Source organism: Argiope bruennichi, chromosome 4 (genome assembly GCF_947563725.1).
Source record: "Argiope bruennichi chromosome 4, qqArgBrue1.1, whole genome shotgun sequence".
Lineage (NCBI taxonomy): Eukaryota > Metazoa > Arthropoda > Arachnida > Araneae > Araneidae > Argiope > Argiope bruennichi.
This window is the reverse complement of record NC_079154.1, coordinates 126,359,029-126,383,022: the sequence shown is the minus strand read 5'-3', so window position 1 is coordinate 126,383,022 and position 23,994 is coordinate 126,359,029. Positions and strand designations below refer to the sequence as shown.

At 30.6% G+C, this 23,994-nt stretch overlaps 1 protein-coding gene across 1 annotated transcript in view; it reads right to left on the bottom strand.

The window, feature by feature from the left end:
• The window catches only part of LOC129965360 (nuclear receptor coactivator 7-like), a 131,985-nt gene that overhangs the window by 36,896 nt on the left and 71,095 nt on the right, over positions 1–23,994 (bottom strand). Inside the window, exons 11-14 of the mRNA XM_056079189.1 lie at positions 19,913–20,010; positions 18,897–19,176; positions 4,949–5,111; positions 1,866–2,112 (exon numbers count right to left, since the gene is read on the bottom strand). Coding sequence (XP_055935164.1) covers positions 1,866–2,112; positions 4,949–5,111; positions 18,897–19,176; positions 19,913–20,010 — 788 coding nt within the window. The remainder of the gene's footprint in view (positions 1–1,865; positions 2,113–4,948; positions 5,112–18,896; positions 19,177–19,912; positions 20,011–23,994) is intronic.

Here is a 23,994-nt window from a genome sequence, read left to right as displayed (position 1 = left end):
ATTTTGAAGTTCGAACACAGTTCATCTATTTTTTCCGACGAGATTCGGAAAAATACGTAAATTCCAAAGTATGCGGATACTTTTGATCATATAATTTGATAAGAAGTTATTTTAATCATGCATAATTTGATATCACATACCATTAATTGACACCATTTTGCACTATGATCAACAAGTAATCGAAGAAAATCTTAATAATTTCATTTCGTTTTTCTTTGTACATTCAAATTTTTCGCTTTTCCCAGGACAACAAAGATATGCTGACATGTTTGAATTCGGAATCTGCAGATCTCAGATTACAGATACAGTTTCACTGAAAATCTTCTTAACGTTAGAACGTTGAGTGCATTAAATTTTTCGAGAGCTAAATAAGCTCGAAGTACGGAAGTTTGGCGTGGGGATTCCGACTCAGTTAAAATTTTTATTCTCTACTTATAGCCTAACTCGTGTAACTTCAAAGCATAAGTCATCATTACTCCTATTGAAATCTAGAAATAATTTTAAAATACTCAAAGAAAAATAAACACTATCAACGAATTCTACAACAACTTCGTTACTTTTCTTTCATTTGTATCGGGCATTATATATAGAATGACATCTCCAAAGAAAAATTTGTTAAATAAAAATGGAGGTAAGAATGGGATCTAAGATGTTTTTCATTGATATTCATGAAATGCAAATATCTGATTAGACTGTTCATACTATCAAAGGTCCTGATGTGCGAAGATTTCAAATTTTAGAAAAGCACATTACACTGGCTTCTGGTCATACTGATGCATCTTAAATACAGAGACATTTTTAACTTATAGAAGAAATATTGAAATAAAAAGTAAAATTTAAATACCGAATCTGAATATAGAAATTTTAAAAATGGAGAAGAATTTTTTATAAAATTGAGATCTTTTTTTAAAGAAATAAATTAAAAGATCAAAATAATTCATTTGAGGTAAATTGCATTGTAAATGATCTAAAAAGCAATTTTGAAATGGGAGTATATATCTATTTATTCGCGCATCAGAGCATTAACGGCTTTTTTATTTTTAGTGAAACGGCACGCAATACATAAACAAGGAATGTAGCTGAATTAAAGTTATAAATTAGACAACTAGAACAGTTTAGTATTCATATTCGTACTTCCTATATACACATTTTTCAGTTTCATAGGCTTCCTTTGTAAGTATTTTTTAGGGGTAACAATTGAATTGGTTTTTACTGATTATGAGTGTTTCCATACTTTGTATGGCAACAATGCTTTCACAAAATCAGATTAGATAAAAAAAAAAACAGATATCTGTATTCTAACGTGTATATCACGAATCATGATAAGATATTTTTAGAGGAATGAGTTAGCAATTAGTGCTCCTATCATACGTTAAAGATACATTTCTGACATAAGATTAAGAGCTGGAGTATTTTCAAATAAAAATTTTGTAAAACTAATAATATTTGACACTGTTCATTCCTTTAATTTTAGTTTTACGACTAGAAAAAATATGCAGATATCAAGTAAAAGCTGAGATTTGATCAGAGAATCGAAATAATGCGCTTTCTTTCCTCCCTAATCAGCTATAAAAGACCTATCATCGTTTTCTATCATCTTTAGTATATATATTTTTATTTCTTTGCTTTTGATTAAAATCAAGTCATCAAATATGTGAAAATGAAGTGAAGTTTTCTGTTAGACACTTAAATGTAACCATAGATTCAACCTGAAAGGTGAGGACGAAGTAAAACTCCAATGGCTTTTTAGTAAATATTTACCAACCCTCATGAAGGAGATGAATTCTTCAAACATGGCATTTGTTTCTTTCTTGAGAAAAAAAACTAGTTAAATATTTGTTTAAAGTTTTTCTAAACGACCTCACCTCCCAGTCTCCGGGACTAATACTCTTGAAACCAAAGTGCTCCTCCACCAGTTTAAGGAACGAACGAGGTGCCTCTTTTTCTCCTCCTTCCCCTTCTCCATCCTCCCCCTCCTTCTTTTCTTCTTCCTCCTCGTCCGGCAAGGAATCGTCTATGGGTATGAACCCGGCCTCGTCCGGATCGACGTCGTCCACGTCGCCATACAAGTGGGGGATCCATTGCTGTAGGAAGTTATAAACGTCTTCCACTCTGACGGAAGAAGAAAAAAAAGAAATTTAATTAATGCACGTGAGTGGGACCCATACTAATTTAAATGAGGAAGATTTTTGAAATGAAGCTTCTATAAAGAGAGTTACGGAATTAAGAAAAAACGATAAGAGTAAAGGGACTACATAGCAAGAAAGAGAGCCATGAGTAAATCATGAATACTTCTTCGTTTCAATGCAATTAGTGTAAGAAAGAGACAGACATGTATATCTGCAGAATGCTGTTGGTTAGGCATCAATGCGATAGGATAAAAATTGTTTATCTTTACTTTAATATATTTTTGATATACTATTTAATTAAAACTGACCCATGAAATAATTAAAAAAACTTGAAACAGTTATAAATGCAAGAGGGAAAAAAACTGAAGAATTGTTGAGTAAAGAAGATTATATTAATACTAAGAACAATGTTAAATAGCTGTCAGTGAAATGAGTAGCTGCCAGTGACCTGGAGTAAGTTATTCCCCAAAATATATCTATGGTTAAAGAAAATCTGCATAGCCATCTATTATATTGTATTGTATTATATTATATTTTTGATATTACATTTTTAAAAATTTGTATCATTTTTATTTCAACTTATGATAATCTTTATATATTCACTAGAATATAAAAAAAAATGTCTAGAGCATCGACATATGGTGGCTCAATATTTCGCTTGTGCGACAGAAAATCGCCATCATAAATAAGGACTGTATCCATTGATATTGCTAAATCTTTACAGCCTGCACGTGGTATTCTGCGATTGCCTGGATTAAATTTTCTTGGCGAACTGATAACAAATCGGAACTTCTTGAAATTAACACAGCAGTTTCACTTGTAATGCTATCTTATCAAGATGACTTGACACAGTCACCACCATTGTAATTCCGAGATGCCTTTTCTCGAACATTACAGAGTTAATATAAGAACTACATAATTGCAAAATAGCAAATGTACATAATCACAACAATATTATATATAGATATATTATAGATAATCTTGTGGAACCATTTGTTGAAATTCTAAAGATTTACTCCGTTCGGTTTGAAGATACTTCAATATTTGAAGCACTGAATGTGCTGCCATTTAATGAAGTGGAAGGGAGTTTTATTCTTCAGAATTCGGTGGTAAATATTCAAAACTTTTATAGCTCAATCAATTAATCAATAAATCATATGTATCACAAAGGAATCGATTAAGTATTCAGACATATTTCAAACAATAATCAATTTCTTAAGTTCTACATGAAAAAGTTATTCCTTGATGGAAGTGATTTAAGATTGCTTGTTAATTCACAGACATTTAATAAGTTTCATCTGAAAATAATAAAAGCCCTCTTATCTATTTATGTGTGTGGAGTAAAATTACAAGCGTAATTGCACCATTTATTGTTATAAACAGAATGCTTCATTCTTATGCTAAAAAAAGGAACTAATAAAGAATTCATTTCTTCTAAAAAATAAATAAAAAATTAAAATAAAATATTTTACAATTTTTTTTTCTAGAAAGCTTATAAAAAATTACTATATGTTTTTAAAATATCAATTGCTAATTTTTTAAATCAAAGATTATTAAATTACGGGCCTTATCCTTTTTATTAAAATTGAAATAGAATTATAACAATGGAGTATAACAATTTTTAGTTTGAAATAAACAATTATAAGAAAATAGTTAATAACTAAAAACTTTAAATATGCTGTCATCGGTGCATTAATAAACAAACTAAAAATTATCAAATATCTGCAAATATGAACAAACATCGAAAAAGCGTAAAATGTTGATAAAAATATTTTAATTAAATTTGAAATATATTTACATTCGTAATTAACATTTTAATTATCAAGGAATTCTGAGGAATTATGATTTTTTATGATATGCTATGTGATTTTATTTCTGCCATTTTTATGATTCCGTTTCAGATTTCTAATTTTTGATTCAAATAATTATTTTTTTCCTATTTAATGCAATAATAATCAATCAATTTAATGATAATTAATTTCCTCACAGAAACTCGCAATTATACAAAATCTTAGAATCTAGAACAAGAGAGAGTAAATGAAAAACCTTTTGCAAAATTCTATCTTTATAAAAATAAACTTCACAAAGAATTTAAATAGAACATAAAATTAGTGTAAGAAAACAAATTTATAATCTAAGCCTATAAGTTAATTTCTGTTCCAAGGTTTTAGTCAGCTCATAAATTTCCTTAAAATATGAAAAAATGGTGAATTGTAAATCACATTACATATAAAAGCTTTAAAAATGAAACGGCTACAAAAAGAAATGCCAGTATATATGAAAAACGACTTTAAAAAAATATAATAATTTATCGTTGATACCAATATACGAAGAATAAAGGCACATAAATAAAATATTTCTCATAAAATAAAGCAATGCAGTGAATATCTTCATTATTTTAATTGCTTAAAATTGCGCATTTTTGTCGAAAAAAGACTGAATTCAATAAAATTGATTCGAAAGAGAACTTGAAGCAATTAATTTTTCGAATCATACCTTAAATAAATATAGATAAACGTTTCTTAATCTCAAATGGGTTCAGTTCATTAGCGTCGCACAACTAAGCCTCATTCCAAATACCGTTCTATAAACACGTTTCTCATTTAACATATTGTGATGACTGCAACTTTAGATCAATAGCATGGAAATACGACTTATTGGAATAGCATGCAAATATATATATATAGGCACAGGCCTGTATGCACGTAAGTCCTTTGGCAGGTTTAAATCTTGAATCCGAAATCCGCCAATAACTGTGGCCCACAAAATGATTTGCCCGTGCTATAGAAAGTTGTATGCATTTTCAAAGAATCACTCACCTGCTCCTGAGTATAGAGAACCAGTACTCGGATCGAGCCCGCTTCTTTCCGTAAGAAAGCACGGGCGAGGGATGGGGTTTCCTTTCTTTCGGGATCCCCATCCGCAGGCACAGGTAAAGGGGTGGGCCTTCCACCTCCTCTTTTTTTTGCTTGCTCAGCAACTCTGCAAAACACGAAAGCATCAGAAACGCTGGCAGGGACAATGGAAAGAAATACACATATGTCATAGCATGAAAGCTTTCGTTGTGTTATCAATGTTTGGAATAATCTAATCGAAAGTCGAATAGCACAGAATTTTCCAGGATAAACAATCTGCCTTCATTCCGTCTCTAATGGATCTCAGATAAATCTTCATAACAAGGAAATTTTAATACAGAATAAGTTTCGCATATAGGTTAAAAGCCAAGACATAAATTGCATGGTCGTTTTGATCTTCGAAGAAATAATATAATTGTGATCGATACTGTATGCTTTTTAGTCATTTATCTCTTATAAAAAAATTTATTTTCTCGAGATATGATTTAAAATAATAAGTTTTTTTTTAAATCTAGAACTTTAATAGTCAGCCAAAAATATCTTCATTTAAAATATCTACGTTTCTAATTTTGGGAAAGTTGAAGCCTTTTCATAGTGAAGGATTGGAAACATTTAAGCTTTCATCTCAATCGAATTATATATCTCGCACACCATGCGATCAGACTCAGTTTTGCGAGTGATATGCTGTTTATTCAAAACACAATGACTATGTTTTCATTATGAACTCGTTTCACTTTCTTATTTAGATTCAAATAGTAAGAGAATGGAATTTCAAATCTCCTTTTTATCTACATTAATTTCTTCCTGTGTCTTCCTTATTGGAGCAATAAACTTTTGCTAGTATCAATGGTTCGAAAATTTTTATTGGAAAACTTGTAGCCTTTAATGACCAGCTAACTCACTAGAAATATTTGTGGTGTTTAAATTCAAATATAATTGTATGTTAATAATTCTCTAAAAGTATTTTTAAGCACCAAATTTTGATAAACATTAAAACAATCATTCTATTAATCTCATACCTATTCTGCTTACAAACCTTTTTAATGAAGTCAATACCCATGACTTCACTGTACCATTTAAGTCATAATTATCTGGTGAGTTATCTTTAAATTGTAAGTCGTCATTGGCAGTAGTATAACTTTGCTTACTGATCCATCATGCAAACTGTGCGAATAATAAGTATTTGAATTTTTCTTCTTTATTTTTAATCAATGTGAGACAGCAACGCGATTAAATATTTTGCATAACAAAGAAAACGATTTGAATTTAATTTCAACAATAAAAGCTATTGCTAAAAATGAGGCAAAAAATTTTTGAAATATTTCAAAGTCCTGGGCAAATTTCGTCATGCCAAATGTTTAAAGATAATGTTTTAAAATGATGTTAACACCAGTTACGAGCAATATGTTTCATATAGTTATGGAGGATTAGCTAACAAAATCGACTTTATTTTTAATCAAATAAAATTTCAAAAAAATGTAATAGAGAAGCATATTCTCACCTTTCAAAGCATATTTGTGCCAAATTTGAAAAAAATCTAGATCTGATAGTCTAACCTATAGTACTCAATCAAACATATGCGCGTGCATTTTCATTTATTATTAGTAGAGAGATATACATACCAGTATCCAAAATTTTAATTTTATCACCATTTCGACAATCCCATTTTGATTTAACGACGTACAAATACAAATAGCGTATTCCATAATGAAATAGTATAGCGTGCTTGAAATTTATAACACTCTGCGTAGTTACCAAAGCATCATCTCTAAATATTTCTTTTTTAAAAAAATCTGAAAAGCAATGGCTATTGTATTTTCGGTCAAATACAGGAAACAGACGTTGGAAATAAGAAGAGTTATTAGATGTTTTAGTGAATTAGCCGCCTGTGTGCCTAAGTAATTGAATTGCATTTAGAGCATTGAAAAAAGAAACATTTTCGTCTCCGTCGGGAATTCGAATAAATGGATTACAGAAAAAGAACAATGCTGCTAGCTGATTACGCTTATTAATTATTCACCACGAGATTACCGCTTGCTCCTACGTGCTGAGAAATCATAACCCTCCGAGTTATAAACGGCTCGCGTCTAAAAACATGTTTTGATGCAATTACGATTCCATCTACTGTATAATTCATTTTTATAATACTATATCGTACACCTAAAAAATAGTTCTATATCAGAATAAGTTGCCTATAAAGATTTTCAATCTTTTTTGCTTTTATTAGACACATCTGAAATTCACCAGTGGAAAGTTTTTAATATAAAGCTTATTAAAAATAATATTCTTAATTTAATATCAATTAAAGTTTTTTTATTAGAAAAAAATTCACAAACTTTTTCTCCATATTTCCCTTTATATGTAATCGAAACGAAATATTAATACACTTTGTTGTGTACAAGGTGTCTCAACTCTAATGGTATGCAACAAATGCAGAATTAAGAGTTTAAAAAATTTAGGTCGAATATACAAAAGACGATCACAATGAGAAAGAGGGCTTTCAGCAAAAAATTTAATAAAAGAAGAGGATACAACAGATAAGTGCATCCCAAAAGTTTAAATGAATACAAAATTATAATAACAAATTATACACAATCGTGAGAATAAAAACTTGGGAAGCGTATACCGCTTCCCATGACAAGTGCGTTGAACACTTATTTTAAGTTTTCCGAACATCTATAATTAACAATGTGTGTTACTTTGATTGCATCTTTCATGCTACATACGACTTATATTATTGTTGTGTTATCGAGAATATAAATTCCATTAAACAAATGATTTCAAATTCACGATTAAATCGCTGAGTTTCTCTTTTTCACTCTATTTGCCGATTAAAAATCCCCCATTTCTCATGTGTTTTAGAATTTATATTCTGTTATAAATTGTCATCATATGCCTGCTAAATAATCCTTATAATCAGTATACAACTTTTTAGGACACCTCGTATAATTAGTTTTGGCAAAGTCTTGCTTTGTCTACTGTTTTATTTGCGTCGTTATTATGACTTTTTACATTATTTCATAAAATAGCGTTATAATTTTGGGACGAACGCGCAAAATTATATCATTTCAATAAAATGAATTGCTGTTAAAAAATGATAAACCGAAATATTTCTGCCAAATATTTTGTGGACTTCCATATTTCACAAACTAAGAAGTGATCTTTTTCTGTCTTCCACACAATGTAAGGTCAAAAATGATTTCCCCTGGCTACGCAACACAACGTTCTCTAATGCCGTCGCCAAAAATCTTATTATTACTTTATTTAAAACATTTATTTTAAAAATTTTATCAAAAATGCTCGCTTTAATGATATTAGTCTGATTGCAAAACTCCTCTGTTTAGATATGTTGTATTTTGATGATATTTGTATTTCAATAATATTTTCTTTTATTATGTTTTGTGTATTGTCGCAATGTATTTTGTTATTATTTTATATTATATTATTGTATCTAGCAACTAATTTTATTTCTCATGCCAATGAATCTTTTTCTTTGTAAATGGCAACTTTGTTGTAGAAAGAATTTGGTATCCTCTGCTGCAATTATATTTTTCTGTCTTTTCATGTATGTGCCATCCTCATCTTATCTGTGAAAATTCATTGTTGTGTATACTAGAACTCTCTTCTTTTAGTCCAAAACGACTCTCCTCTTTATTTGATTTTTATAATGATTTGAAAATTAATGTTTAATTATTATCATAACGATCTGAAGATAAATAAACATCAGAAATAATTTAATATTTCCAAGGGAATCAGTGCAAACGACTATGTAAATAAATGGAATGGCATTAATTCGTGAATAATAATGTTCATAGTAAAAGTGCCTTTATAAATACGATGGGGTTTTTTATTGAGTTGCTTTTTGATATGAGGATTTTTTTGGTTTGGTTATATTAACGTCCTGTTTGAAGCAACACTAGGGCTATTTTGGGACGGACCTCGTAATTTTGAACCGCGGTCAGATGACGAGGACGACACCTGAGCTGGCACCCCCCTCTCCACACCACACCACACCAGCGGGAGGACGTTTGGTCATGACGGATTTAACGTGCAACAGACCCCCTTACACGACGGTTCTTCGGTGGAATCGGGTCCCGAACCTGAAACCCTCCGGTTCCGAAGGCGAGACTTTACCACCAGGCCACCGCGGCCTTTTGATATGAGGAAGTAAATCAAGTGCAGAAAATTTTCTTTTCCCATTGGCAGTTCTGATACTCAAATCGGCTACAAGGAATGCATACCAAATTTCATACAGCTGATTCCTAATGTTTTTTGCAGGTCATATTCATATACACGGGTGGATAAACAGATGTGATTCTAAAAATGTGTTTTTCATATTCTAAAGTGCAGAAATTCATCGAAATCACAGCATTCTGCTTTTTAACTAAAAAAACTGTATACTCCATATATCAAAAAAATAAAAACGCTATTTTATATGTAACTTTACGTTATTTGGTTTAAGGTTAAAATTAAACTGATGGGCATGTGTCGAGGGTTTTATTGGGGGCAAAAAATATTTTGCAGCATTCCTCGAAAAATGATTTCACCGGCGCAGAGAATTCCATTAGAGAGAGACCCGGAAATTCTTTTCAGCGGGAGACACCTCTTCCGTTATATTTCTAGCAAACTTATCCTATAACATTCTTCATCTTTGATAAATGGGTTTTTCCCCTCCCCGCTGGGAGTCCGTTTCATCTCGGAGAGCAGAGCAGATGCTAAGCCGATTACGCGACCCTCTTCGCATTTCAAAAGGATTTCTGTCTTTAAGACGGCGGAATGACCGGCCGATGGAGATCTCTCCCCTCATCCGCTGGGGTTGCGATTAATTCTGCTCCTCCTTTTAAATGAAATAGAGAGCCTCCTCTTTCTTTTTACGTCTATCTTCTTTCTAGATGACCCTGTTTCTCAGAAAGAGCACCTTTAGATTCTCAATCGCATGAAATAAGGATATTTTAAATACTTTGACGACTATAGAATAGTTGCAGGTTAGCTAGTTCGTATATTTAAGTCTCGTTTTGAAGTTACAAGAGAACTATTGGGTCAGATGACCAGAATAAATCTTGAGCAAACGCGCTTTCCAGATTTTCAAGCCCTACTAGCATGGAACAGTTTGAATTCCAAATACCAAGATTTAGCCAAGTTTAAATATACTCAGTTCCCTTTAAAATGATATTTACTTTGAGACTGTCTTCATCATTTTGAGTTGCTGAGTTCAAATGGCGGGAACAGCACTCCTTTTTTTATCCCTACACGCCAAGCTAGCAGAGGAACATTTAGCTCTCAATGTCAGATCTAACATGTTTTAGGTCCAAATAGATGATATGCCATCTAGAGGCATAGAATTATTAAACTAAAATCTAAAGACCCAAGAGCGGAGATCTTACCTCCAGGAGGTGACCTCTATAAATAAAAGAGACAAAATAAAGAGTATCTATAGTGGAATTAAACCTCGAATCCACACGCTTGAAACCCGGGTAAATGTAAAACCACCACTCCCATTAATATTGTTTAAAGAGATTTCCCGATGTACTCAATAAATTATCGCCTAATAACTTCTATAATAATATTATTGATATAAATTTCATAGAGTGCTCATAAATTTACCGAACACTCTGTAAAATTACTCGGAAATTAGATTAAATTTGTGCATGATTAAATGAATCGGCGCACAGTGAATTCCTATCTTTAGTAGCAAAAAATATTATGTGTCGCTGTAAGCAGGTCGCTTCGATTAATTGAATTTGAATTTCGATTAATTCACCCATTAGATCAATTTTAAAATGAACCCCAAAATCCTTCCAAATGTCAAATGCACATAGCAATGTCACTGAGAAAAATATTTCCATATTTGCGATTCATCGCAAACTGTGAGAGATCCGGAGGGTGCTGTTACTCACAATATTGTAAGTTCACACACATCTAAAAGGTGATTAGAAATTTTGCAATAATTTCGGAGATACTGAATCGTAGTTCGGACTATTTTCTATAATATTCTATATAGCTCTGAGTATTCAACAGGGAATGATTATTTTTTTTCTGGGAACGATGACTTAAGTACGCGTCAATGTAACCTTATCGAGCTGAAAAGTATGTGCCTTTTTTAAGACACTGTAGAGGAAAATGAATAGCATTTTCGGCTTTTTTTTTTTTTCAGGATTGTTTTCTATTTAGTTGTAATAGTTTTCGAAAAAAGTGAGATCAGGACTTTTTGAAATGTCTTTCCTTACATCGATTACTTCTAAAGTAAATTGAAAATTTACATATTTCTTGGATTTGTAGAATATGACTGTTACAAGCAAGATTCCATTTCCATTTTTTTAAATTTCTCCTGAGAACAGCAATGCCCTTGATTACCTTTCACAATTTTCGTCGTGGCGAAATTTGGAATTTGAAAACAAGTTTGTATAGAAATAGTAACTTATTTTTCAGGCAATTGGAATATTTTATTATATGATAATAAGTGATATGATACTATAAACTAATTGATGTTCATCTCCTGCAATAATTTTCATAATTTTGCTTTCGATTAATAACGATATTTTAAGGAATAATAACGACATTTTAAAGTCGATTATTAACGACTATCATGTGATCTACATAATATTATCTTTCAAGAATAAAAATTAAATGTTAATAATGATTTTATACTGCTTAACATCAAGAATGAAAGTAAACAAGAAAACTGGCATCGAAAAAGAAAAAAAACTAAACTAATAATCTGAAACTGAGGGGTTTGATGATTTTTCATAAGTAAAGGAGGTTGTAGAAATGGAAGAAGAAACTTATCTCTAATCATCCACGGCTGATATTTTTTAATAAATGTATGTTTTTTGCTCGACTTTGTTAAAGTTATAAGAATGAAGACCGTCATTCCTAAATCGAGTTTTTTCGAGTTAAAGGTATTCATTTGAATATGATAGATTGGAAAAGCACCAAGGCGACTGACTCAAAATTTGTTTTGGTGGTTAAAAATAATATGCGATTTCCGAGAATCAGATAAATGTTATCCTATTATGTAAGTAGACATTTTCAAATAGAGTAAATACTGGAGAAAAATGAATTGATTACAAGATTGGTCATACTACTAAAAGTAACAACGAACCTTTGTACCATTAAGTCTTTGCTCATTTTAAAGTGCGTTTAAAATCTTAAATATTTGAATCTCGTGTCTTATAAAACTGTTATTTCTGTTTTCTATATAAGCACTTTTTTTTTTTTTACTTTTTCCAATTAGAGAGAGGGATTATAAATTACCCCAGTAGGAAATTATAATGATAGTTATATGAGATATACCATAGAATAGAATGCAATTATTTGAAAAGAGTACTTTGAGATACTTGGGAACGAACGACAGGACTGTTTTTTACTAAAGTAATAAGCAGAAAATAACTTTTTTATCTATACTTATAATAAAGCTCAATGTGTGTGTGTGTGTGTGTGTGTCTGTTGGCGCTCTGCAGGCCAGGTCATTTGACATACAGCTATCAAATTTGGTACATGTATACCTTAGAGGTCGGGAATGTGCACCTGGGGTTCATTTTTTCGAATTTTTAATTAGAATTTTAATTATTAATTAAAAACTAACTTTCCCGCCAAAAAATCTTCCATTTTCCCCACCGCCAACTTTTCCGCCAAATGAGTAAGGCTTCAGTTTTTTTTCTCCCAACAGTAATGAGGCTAGGGTTAATATTTTTCGGCGGATTATTTCAAACGATTCTGTTTATTTTCTTAATGTTTGATGCATTTAAAATTAAACATTTTTAATGAATCGATCTTTCAGATTCATTCTGAAGTACTTTTGAATTAAAATAAAACAGAATAAAGGAAATTAAAAATTTCTAATCCGCATAGCGTTACCCCAACTGGCGTAGAAAAAAATCACGTATTTGCGTTACGTAACTGGCGTTGAAAATTCACGCATGCGCATTATGTTGACAATTATTATCAACAGATGCGGACTGGATTTAAATTATTTTTAGGTTCGCTGTATGCTTTTGTAATTAAAATGTATTTATGTTAGTTATATATTTTTTGTATATGCTTATAGTTTTAAGTACATAGTTTTTTAAGTAGTTTTTTTTTAAATCCGTTTTCAACCGTTTATTTTAAACGATTCGTTTTATTTTCTTAGTGTTTGATGCATTTAAAATGAAACATTGTTAATGAATCGATCTGTTCATGATGAATCTAAGAAAATTTTATTGACAAATTCTTGAGATATTACATAAATTAAAAAAGATATTCTTTAGTGCCCATAAAGTTTAAACGCTGAGTGACTCTATTTTCAGTAATCAGATTATAAAAAAAATGCTTTGTTTCAGTAAAAAATATTATTATATTAATTGAAGATTAATTCTTTCCACTTTAATTTAAAGCATAAATTCTACGGGTGCTAACAGAAAAATAGAGAGATACATATTACGTTATAACTGAAGGCCTTTATAATATTATGAATGAATTATATGACAATCAAAATTTGAAGTTTTAAAATATTTTGATGAAGAAGCTATTAAAGTAGGAATTGCATAAAATATTTAATTATTAAAATTTTAACGAACATTAAGATTGGCGAACCGGCTGGTCGACAAATTCTTGAGATATTACATAAATTATGAAAGATATTTTTTAGTACCCATAAAGTTTAAATGCTCAGTGACTCTGTTTTTATTAATCATGTTATTAAAAAAATTAACATTTATTGACGAACACGAACACACTGATATTCACCGTTACTCTGATTAGACATTATAAAATCTGAATAGCTAAACATAAACGTGTAAACAGCTGTGCGCTGGTTTCTATGGCAACACAGCTGAAAAGGGAAAAGAAGTTTCTAAGACAGAACATCTGCTTTAAACAATTTTATAGAATAACTTTTCCCCTTTTTCGTTTCATTTTTTTAAAAAAAATAACATATTTAATAAGAACACCTGCTTTACTCAATTTTTTAGAATAATTTTTTTCCTTTTTCGCTTGCTTTAAAAAAACAACTAAACATAAAAAAGAAACGTATCAAAATTCTAGACAAACTGCGCATGCGCCTGTCTCCACGGGAACAGAGCTGGAAAGGGAAAAGTCGTCTGTAAGACAGAACAACTGCTTTACCCAATTTTTTAGAATAATTTTTTTCCCTTCTTCGCTTGCTTTAAAAAAACATATTTAATAAAAACACCTGCTTTACACAAGTTCTTAGAATAATTTTTTTTTCGCCCTTTTTCGTTTGCTTTAAAAAAAATTTTTATAAAAACACCTGCTTTACACAAATTTTTAGAATAATTTTTTCTCTTTTTCGTTTGCTTTAAAAACAAAAAGACATCTATATCTATATCTATACTTATAATAAAGCTCAATGTGTGTGTGTGTGTTGGCGCTCTACAGGCCAGGTCATTTGACATACAGCTACCAAATTTGGTACATGTATACCTTAGAGGTCGGAAATGTGCACCTGGGGTCCCTTTTTTTGAATTTTTAATTAGAATTTTAATTATTAATTAAAAACTAACTTTCCCGCCAAAAAAATCTTCCATTTTCCCCACCGCCAACTTTCCCGCCAAAAAAATCTTCAATTTTCCCCACCGCCAAATGAGTAAGATTTTTTCTCCCAACAGTAATGAGGCTAGGGTTAAAAATTGTCGGCCGATTATTTCAAACGATTCTGTTTATTTTCTTAATGTTTGATGCATTTAAAATTAAACATTGTTAATTAATCCATGTTTCAGATTCATTCTGAAGTACTTTTGAATTAAAATAACACGGAATAAAGGAAATTAAAAATGTCTAATCTGCATAGAGTTACCCCAACTGGCGTAGAAAAATTCACGCATTTCCGCTACCGTAACTGGAGAAGAAAATTCACTCATGTGTTCTGACTGTTGACATGGCAACCATTATCAACGGATGTTTTAAATTATTTGTAGGTTAGTTGCATACTTTTGTAAATAAATCGTATTTATGTTAGTTATATATTTTTTGTATATGCTTATAGTTTCAAGTACATCGTTTTTTAAGTAGTTTTTTTAAACCTTTTTTCGACCGATTATTTTAAACGATTCATTTTATTTTCTTAGTGTTTGATGCATTTAAAATTAAACATTGTTAATGAATCGATCTGTTCATGATGAATCTGAGAAACTTTTGTTGACAAATTCTTGAAATATTACATAAATTAAGAAAGATATTCTTTAGTGCCCATAAAGTTTAAACGCTCAGTGACTCTGTTATCAGCAATCATATTATTAAAAAAAATGCTTTGTTTCAGTAAAAAATATTATTATCTTAATTGCAGATTAATCATTTACACTTTAATTTAAAACTTAAATTCTACGAGAGGTAACAGAAAATGAGACAGATACTTATTACGTTATGACTGAAGGCCTTTATAATATTATGAGTGAATTATATGACTATTAAAATTTGAAGTTTTAAAATATTTTGATGAAGAATCTATTAAAGTTGGAATTGCGTAAAATATTTAATGGTACGACCGGAGTTTAACCCCCTGCCGGAGTAAACCCCCGCAATTTTTAAAATTCGCCAACAACGGCCTAGCAAAATGTTCAAAAGCAAAGGAGCAGGTATTCAATTATAGTGCATAATAAAGATTGCCAGCTTTGGAGCGTTATCGCAACTGGGCGAAGAAGGGGGTAAAACTCCGGTTCAACCTATTTAATTATTAAAAATTAAATGAACATTAAGATTGGTGAACCGGCTGGTCGCCAAAGGCGGCTAGTTAAAGTAATAAACTTCTATTTATTACTGAAGTAATAAGCAGAAGTTTCTCATTAATATAAATATATACTCTTTAAAGTATTTCGTTGATGCGATTAGGAGCCAAAACAAATACTTCTAGTTATACAGTAGACTAAGGGGAGTAATTGAGAGCATAGCTGTAATTGAGACTGTTCAATATTGTTTTTAAATCAGATATTGTTTAGTGAGCCCTTCAGAACATGATTATACATTCTTATAAAATACAGACCTATTTTCCATCTCATATGATCGTTTCATATCGAGAAAAATATCGAAGTATGCAAAATTCTTTCCCAATTATATTAAATGATCCTTCATTATTTTAAATAAACTTTTGATTATTTAAGTTTTAATTGATAAACTAACTTTTCAATAACAATTTTGACTTAAGATAGGAGTTTTGTTAAGTTTGTTTCATTTTTTATTTATATTTCATTAATTATATTTGTAATTTAATAATTTAAATTCAAATTTTCAATTTAGATTTTTTAAAAATATTTTTTGTTGATTTTTTATCACATTTTCCTATAACTATATGCAAGCGATTTAAAATTAAAATATTACGTAGTAGAGATGTAGAGTTTGAGTACATTCTTTTTATATCATTATCAACGAAGGTGGGAAAAAACATCTGGACTGTGAGAAAGGAAAGTCTTCGTTAAGCTCTTTTGAGTTTAATTTTATAGATAAACACCTTTCAAGAACTTTCTAGCTCATTTTAGGCTGATTCTGAAGATTATTTCCATACATCCTATGCATTGAGTAAGATCAGCGACATTAACTCAAAAGGCATGGATGCGATTCATTTTTTTAACGACAACATTAACTCATTAACTTGATTTATAAAGGATTTTGTCCACTCTCACTTTCTCTCGTAGCAAGCATGGATGAGTCGGCATACTATCCTTAAATAGTCAACTGCAACTCGAAAAAAAATATATAAATATTTAAGAATTTATTTTTACAGCCTTAATGAACGCTAAATGTGTCTTTTATTCGATCGTTATTGTTTGAGGCTCCAGCTTGGGTTCAATTTTCAATATTTACCAAATACAAAGTAAAGATTTTTATTAAATATTTTATGCCATTCTATTATTCAGTTTTCTTACTCTCATAGATTCATAAACAAATTCTAAGCCCCTACAAACTATGGAAAGGAAACGACTGATTTCTTATGAGGAAGATTTTGTGTGTATGTATATATATATATATATATATATATATATATATATATCAACAACTTTTATACTTATGTATCGAAATTTCTTATATTTTAATCGAATCTTCTTTCACGATGATCGAAATTTGGATAGATATAAATTCACGTGAACATTACATTTGACTTATATTTGAATACATTATATTTGACATGTTGCTGTCAATAAATTTATATTTCTGGTGATATTTTTAACTTATACATTCAATTTGATTCTATAAACTTGACAATCGGCTGAAAATTCCTTCTGCTTTATTATTAAATAGTATTCTACAATACTTTTTAAATGCTGTAAATTTTACGCTTCCCTTTTATTTTCAACCCAAGCTTGAAGAATACTGAAAATATTTTAAATCCTTCTCTTTTCTAATTCGGGTTTCGTTTGATTGATATAGACCTTCAAGAATCTAGATGGAGTTAACATGAAATTTCTTTAATTTATTAAGTTCTCGACCAAGGTTATCGAATTAAAAATATTAAACAGTTGATATGCGCTGCATGAAATTACAAGCAAGATAATGGCAAATTATCCCTTTTGTTTATTGTTTCCTGGGTTTCTTTCATTCTATATGTAGCTTACATATTGGATAGATATATGGCTACGATCTGATAAAAAAACTTATACTTCAGGAGAAAATTTTAATTTGTTTTCATATCTAAATGAACTCGTATATACTGGTTAAAGAACTTGAATTTTGAAATTTTCAGTTTTCAAATATTTAATGTCAACTAAAGATATAACTTGTATATCCTCCTTCCAAGTATGATTAAGCTCAAAATAGATATCAAATGATTAACTGTACTCAATCATTCCACAAATGCAAATATGCAGTTGGAAGGAAGTGCAGGTAAATAGTACCAGCTTATCATTGGAGCTGATGTAGACAGAAATTTCGGACATTGGCGGTCGCCATAGAAACCACCTCGCTTTATTTCAAGCATAGAGAGATATGGCGAATGTGTTTCATCTGCCTCTAACTGCGCCAATGTTCAGTGAGGTTCTCCCACTGAAATGATTCTATGGAAAGTGGCCAAAAACGTATTTCTGCCTCCAGGAAACAAGAGTGGGTTTTATATCAAGCTATTCTATTTCTTGCAATACATTAACAACTTTCATAAGTTTCTAGTTAATTAATTTGTAAGAACTATAGCTTTAGAAATGAAAATCAATGCATTTAGCAGGGTGAAAATTAAATAGTATTTTCCGAAAAATTATTTTTTATTTGAGAAAAAAAAATATTTTTATTCTTTAGAATTTACAGAAAGGTTTTTCGTGAGCATTTTATGTGAATATTAGGTTTAATGTATTAATATGAAATTTTAAAAATGCATTCTATGTGAGTGTATACATTTTGCATGGTCAGTATCTACTCACAATATTAAATTTCAGTTTGTACAACGACGCTACTCGTTATAACTTTATTATGAGGTAAATGAAAATAACAAGCGAATTTCAGGAACAGTTATTTAATTATTTTCGAAGTTCCACAGTTCACAGGGCAAAACAAACACAAACAGGAAGATACACGACACTCAGAATATAATCTAATAATGATCTCCAAGAAGGATTATGGAAAATATGCATTGATTTTAATAAAGTAACGCCATCTATTGCATCAAAAATGAAGGTAGTAGAGTTATGTAACTGCTACAAGTTTAAAAAATATTTAATGATTCCTGATACATAAAAAAACAAATACATAACAGTTACTAAAAATTAAAAAATCTTTGATCATAAAACAAAAGCAAATATTGTCTCAGGCTACTCACTCGATGAATATTTTTATAAAAGATATAACTCTCAGTTTCATTCGTAAATATTTCCCGGCAAAGCTGTTTGTAATAAGGAAGTCATCGCTATAATTTGAGACCATTACACTGCTAAATTTCAGGATAAGCGGATAGGAAAGGGAGGTAATAATTTTAATGAATGAAGGGTTACTCAACTGTCTAGGGCCTCGAAGATCTCTGGTTTCTCCTCGACGAGGTTTTGGTACCCAACTCCAGTGTCCGCCGCAGCTTCCGGCTGCTGCCCCTCTTCCTGCTCCTTGAGCTCCTCCTCCTCGGACCCTCGCCCTCCGGAGAATAAGGACCCTGAGAAGTCCACGAACGACTTGGGCGAGGAGGTCAAAATGCGTGAGATGGAAGTGATGGACTCCATGGGGTAGGAGAGGCGTTTCAGCATACGCTCGCGACGACTCTCGGCGGGAACCTCTTGTCCACTCGCCTGAAAAGCAGAAGACAAATGTTATGTCTTGAAAAAGAATGTCAGAATTTTTGAACTAATCCATACGCCAAATATTGAATATGAAATCTAAAGGCGAACCCTATTATCATGTTGTCAGTTGTGACGTTATTATTTCTTCTGAAAAAAATACTGCAACTACTAGTGTTGATTTATCATTACATGGACAAATATAAAGATTTGAAGTGTGCATCACATCACTGTAGTTAATGTTTGTAAAGAAAATCCAATTTATTCTGAAAAAAATGTAGGGGTGCATGCATTGGCCTGCAATAAAAACTTCCAAAAGGTGGATAACAGCTTTATGTTATAATTGATTGTTATTCTCATCACATGGATTTTACGTAATGAAATTTTGGTATCCTTTCCACACTACAATAAAACATTTATCATACGTTACCTGTGTAAAATGATGGTCTCTATCTCTCATTTTGCACCCAATTGCCTTCTGAGTTAGAACCTATTAGACTTCTGGAAATACCCAAAATAATTATAGTCCGAAGAATTTTTGGCTAGGAAATGACTAATCTATGGGTAATATTAATCATTTGCTAATTTTTCAAAAAATGCGACATATTTAGAATCGTTTATTGTTGTAAGCCGTACAATGGAACCGTCAGCAACTAACATAAAGCAACATTTTAGGCAATACAAAAAAAAATGTACATTCAATACTATTAAACAGATAGGAAAGAATAGTTTCTGGGAGCAATCTTACCTGAGTTTCCGAGGCAGCGAAAGCATTGCTCACTTCTTCATCGAAACTGTCTACTGAATCTCCTGGTGGAGGCTTTCCAATATCTTTAGTCACTATTTCTAAAAAAGGGAAATAAGAATTCCAAATATTTTAAAACAAAAAAAGTTTTTCAAAATCTTTGAAATTTTATTTTTACATGATGAATCATTTTCTATTTTCAATTCTATGATTCTTACAAGTAATTCATTAAAATTGTTTTCTTCAATTAGAATGCAATTTCAAATGTACAACACGATTTCTAGAATAAGTGTTTAAAATTTTCGGCTACCGCTTAATGAGAAGCATGATATCCAAGCGGATTCTGATCCGAATTTCAACATCGTTAGAGATGTACTAGGCTTGCATACACTAAATATCATCAAACTCGATTCCCTGCACACTAAGCACGAATCTAATGACTTATTTCCAACTTTCCTTGTAAAGATATCGGAATAGGTAAAAGTTCAGACGATTAAAATTCCTAAAACGCCTGTTATTAATTGCAGACAGATTGTGGAATGGTCGTCTTTTATGAAAAAAATCCGATGGAAATAAGTTTCATCCATAAATTTGAATTTAAATTATTTATTTTGTTATATAATGAAAAGCGGTGGAAGCAGGTAATCATTAACGATATATCTAAGGGTCATGAGATTTTATACGAAATAAAAATTGGCAAAATCGGACAAATGACTGATGATAAGGTTCTTTGTGTTTTTTAATTACTCTAAGTATATAAACTGAAGATTTTATTTTTTACTTATGCTTTATTTTATAATTTAATTAGGCCTAAATTTTTCTATTGCTCTTCCACTCCCATTTAATAACTTGTTGTATACTAGTTTTTACATTGCTTTATCAGCTTCACAGTTGGCTGACTTTTATTGTGAACAAAACATTTTGTGGTACTAAATTATAAAACATATCCCGTTCATCAAACATTATAATGCTTTTATGAGAGCGTTTTAACTGGCAAATTTTTTGTATTAAAGATCATATTCTTGGAGCAACGAATAAACTGTAATGAACATGTACATGACCACAAGGAAAGGAGCACACACAAGACTCTTAAAATGCGGCGTTACTCATATTTCAAAATTCAACCTTTAGTGCATTTCTCAAAAAAATCTCAAAGAAAATTATAAGCACAGGAATATTCATTAACATGAAAATGACCAATACTCCTGGATGAGCATTAAAGCAAACAGAAGGCACTAAACAATATCCCTTCCATATCATCCAGCACGATGTGAGTTTGGATCTTGTGTTCAGTGAAATGTATGCCGTCAATTAAGCGATACTGAATGCTATTACTTCAGCTTGCTGTTAAATTTAATTAAAATAAACCATTAGTTTATTACAATAAAAGATCAAAAAGCCTAAGAACTTGATATCGACTGATATTTATTTATTTATTTTTGCTGCACTTTGCATCTTTTCTGACCTGTAAATTTTTTTGCTGTTAAATCTAGCCTAGAGTAGGCATTTATTTTTCACTTCACTTCCAATTCCATAATAATTACAACAGCTTAATAGTCAAGAAAGCCAATATACCTAGCAAAAACCTCTTAACCAACAACGATTAGTTTTTCAGTAAAAATAAAGAATATAAAACTTTTCTGCAACATGCCATTTTTTCTTAAATGGTACAAGATTGTCAGAGAATGGCAGGAATGTATATTAATATATATATTTATATACAATACATATATTTACAAGGAATTTGTCCTCTTATGGATGAAAAAATTTGCTAAACGACCACGGATATCAATGAATTGATCATCCATCGTAAAATGTTTGTTAGATGCCGGAAGATGTCACAGTGATTTCATTTCCAACGTTACAATGAATCAAAATGTATTTTAATTATTTATCGCAGGTGCTGAAGAGGTCTATCAAAATTCAGGTTTCCGATGAATTAGACAATAGAAAAATATAATAAAAATAAAAATCCTTGACTGTGAAAATCGATAATCAACCAGCCATTATAATGGATGACAAAGACAGCACAGCGCAACTCGTTGTTTAATAATCAATAGTTCATTTTTACCTACTCTATCAATAAAGACATATTGAATGCAAGTATAGTGGAAGAATAGCGAAAATTGCAAGATGATTAAACAGTCTGTCTTGAAAAGTTATTAAAATAAAATCTATTTCAATAGTCATATGTATATTCAAATTAAAAAAAAACGGGACAGAATTAACAAAAAAAAAAAAAACGACAATTTTTTGTCAGTAATAAAATAATTATACATTTAAAAACTTGATTAAAAGTATCTGCTACATTTTTGTTGCTATTCTTAACCCGATTTGGCATTAAATTGCCTATCATTGAAGAATAATGAAACTCTACCACAAGGGTTCAAGCTTCACAGTATCTCTCAGAGTAATGGAAAAGTTTGAAATGTTTATGAAGAAATTAAATAACTATATAGCTTCAATTTAACAGTGAAACAAACCCTATTGCTCAATCTAAATCACGACAGAAAAGAGGATATCTTCTTTCACGAAATTACTATGCAAAAAAAAAGTAAAAAGAATTAATTTTTTCTTCAATTTTCAATTTTTTTCATTTATTTTGAATTATCACACTAAAAACCTTCAAAGCCTTGACTGCATTGTTAAAAGTTATAACTCGGGATTATCAGAGATATTTAAAACCTATTAACATGTACTGAAAATTTCAAAAGTACAGTGCGATCTTTTCAAAAGGAGATCCGCAAGCATCCTAATTTTAAATAATATAAAAACAATACTTTAACTGAATATGCATATGTTTGAAAATCAACATTCCATTAAATTATTATGAAACTACCATGCGTTGAAATCCGGTAATGTTAGCAGTTTTCAAAAGTAAAAATGTATTTAAGTAATTAAATTTCCTAGAGTAATGGATGATACCAGGTGCTCCAGTTAATAATTCTTAATATTTCTTAAAGAAAATAACTGTATCTTAGGAGAAGGGTAACAAATAATTTATTCAAAGTATGTACCATCACTAGCTATACATTTTGCCCATCTGTCCTTCAAATTGTGGATGACCTTTCAGAAAAATCTTTCACATTTTGAAGTGATCACGTCAGCAAGCAATCTTTCAATATCTTCGTAATTGTTGAAATATTGTTGGAAAAATGCATGAGACGTCGATGGCAACAAGTAGTAGTCTGAAGGAGCCAGGTTTGGTTAGTTTGACAGTGGGGCAAAAGTTCCCAACTATAAATGGATATGACTTTTGAGCCAGAAAATCTGAGACAACCAACCCAACCATAAATGGTATCTCTTAAGTCCTTCACTGTACGTGATGAGACGTTGTGTTGCTGCAAAATCACTATTCCTTGTGTTTGAAATTGCAATTACTTTAAACATTTATTGGAATATCTCTGAAATATGATCTCCATCTTTAGCAGAATTCGATGAAGAATGACATATAATTTGTATTTAGATTATAACTCATTCAAAGTATGAAAGATAAGATTAGACTCCAGATACTCATTTCATCGCCAAGAAATTTATGCTCAACTGCTGTCAAAATTACAATTAGTAAATCGTTAAGTTCTATTTCCTTTTTGTAGAGACATAAAACTATTTTAGGAAAAATCTCGTCATTTTTAACCATTTTCAAATGAATAGGAAAATGTGCCAGCCAGTATCTCACACCGAAATTTCATAGACATAAAAAAACAAGACGACATTTTACCTACAGCTGATTAAATGTGTCTCAATCTTAATATGCTCAGCGGATATTTGGCTCAATCTGGTCCTGAAGATGTATTCCTTCATATCTAATCCGAGCCCCTAGTACCCAACCATCTGAAAAGACAATCTGATTCGATTGAATAGCTTTCAAATTTGCTTTATTTCCCTCTTAATTAATCTCTCCTGACACCGACGCTGTTTTATATTACCTTTTTTGTAAATTAATATTTTAAAAACATCATTAAAAGCAAAATGTCTCTTCTTAAGATAAAATTGAATATCATTAAAAGAAATATAATAGGAATAGATTACATGAAAGAAAAATCATTATTTTTGTTTAACGAATTCTCTTTATGATAAGATCT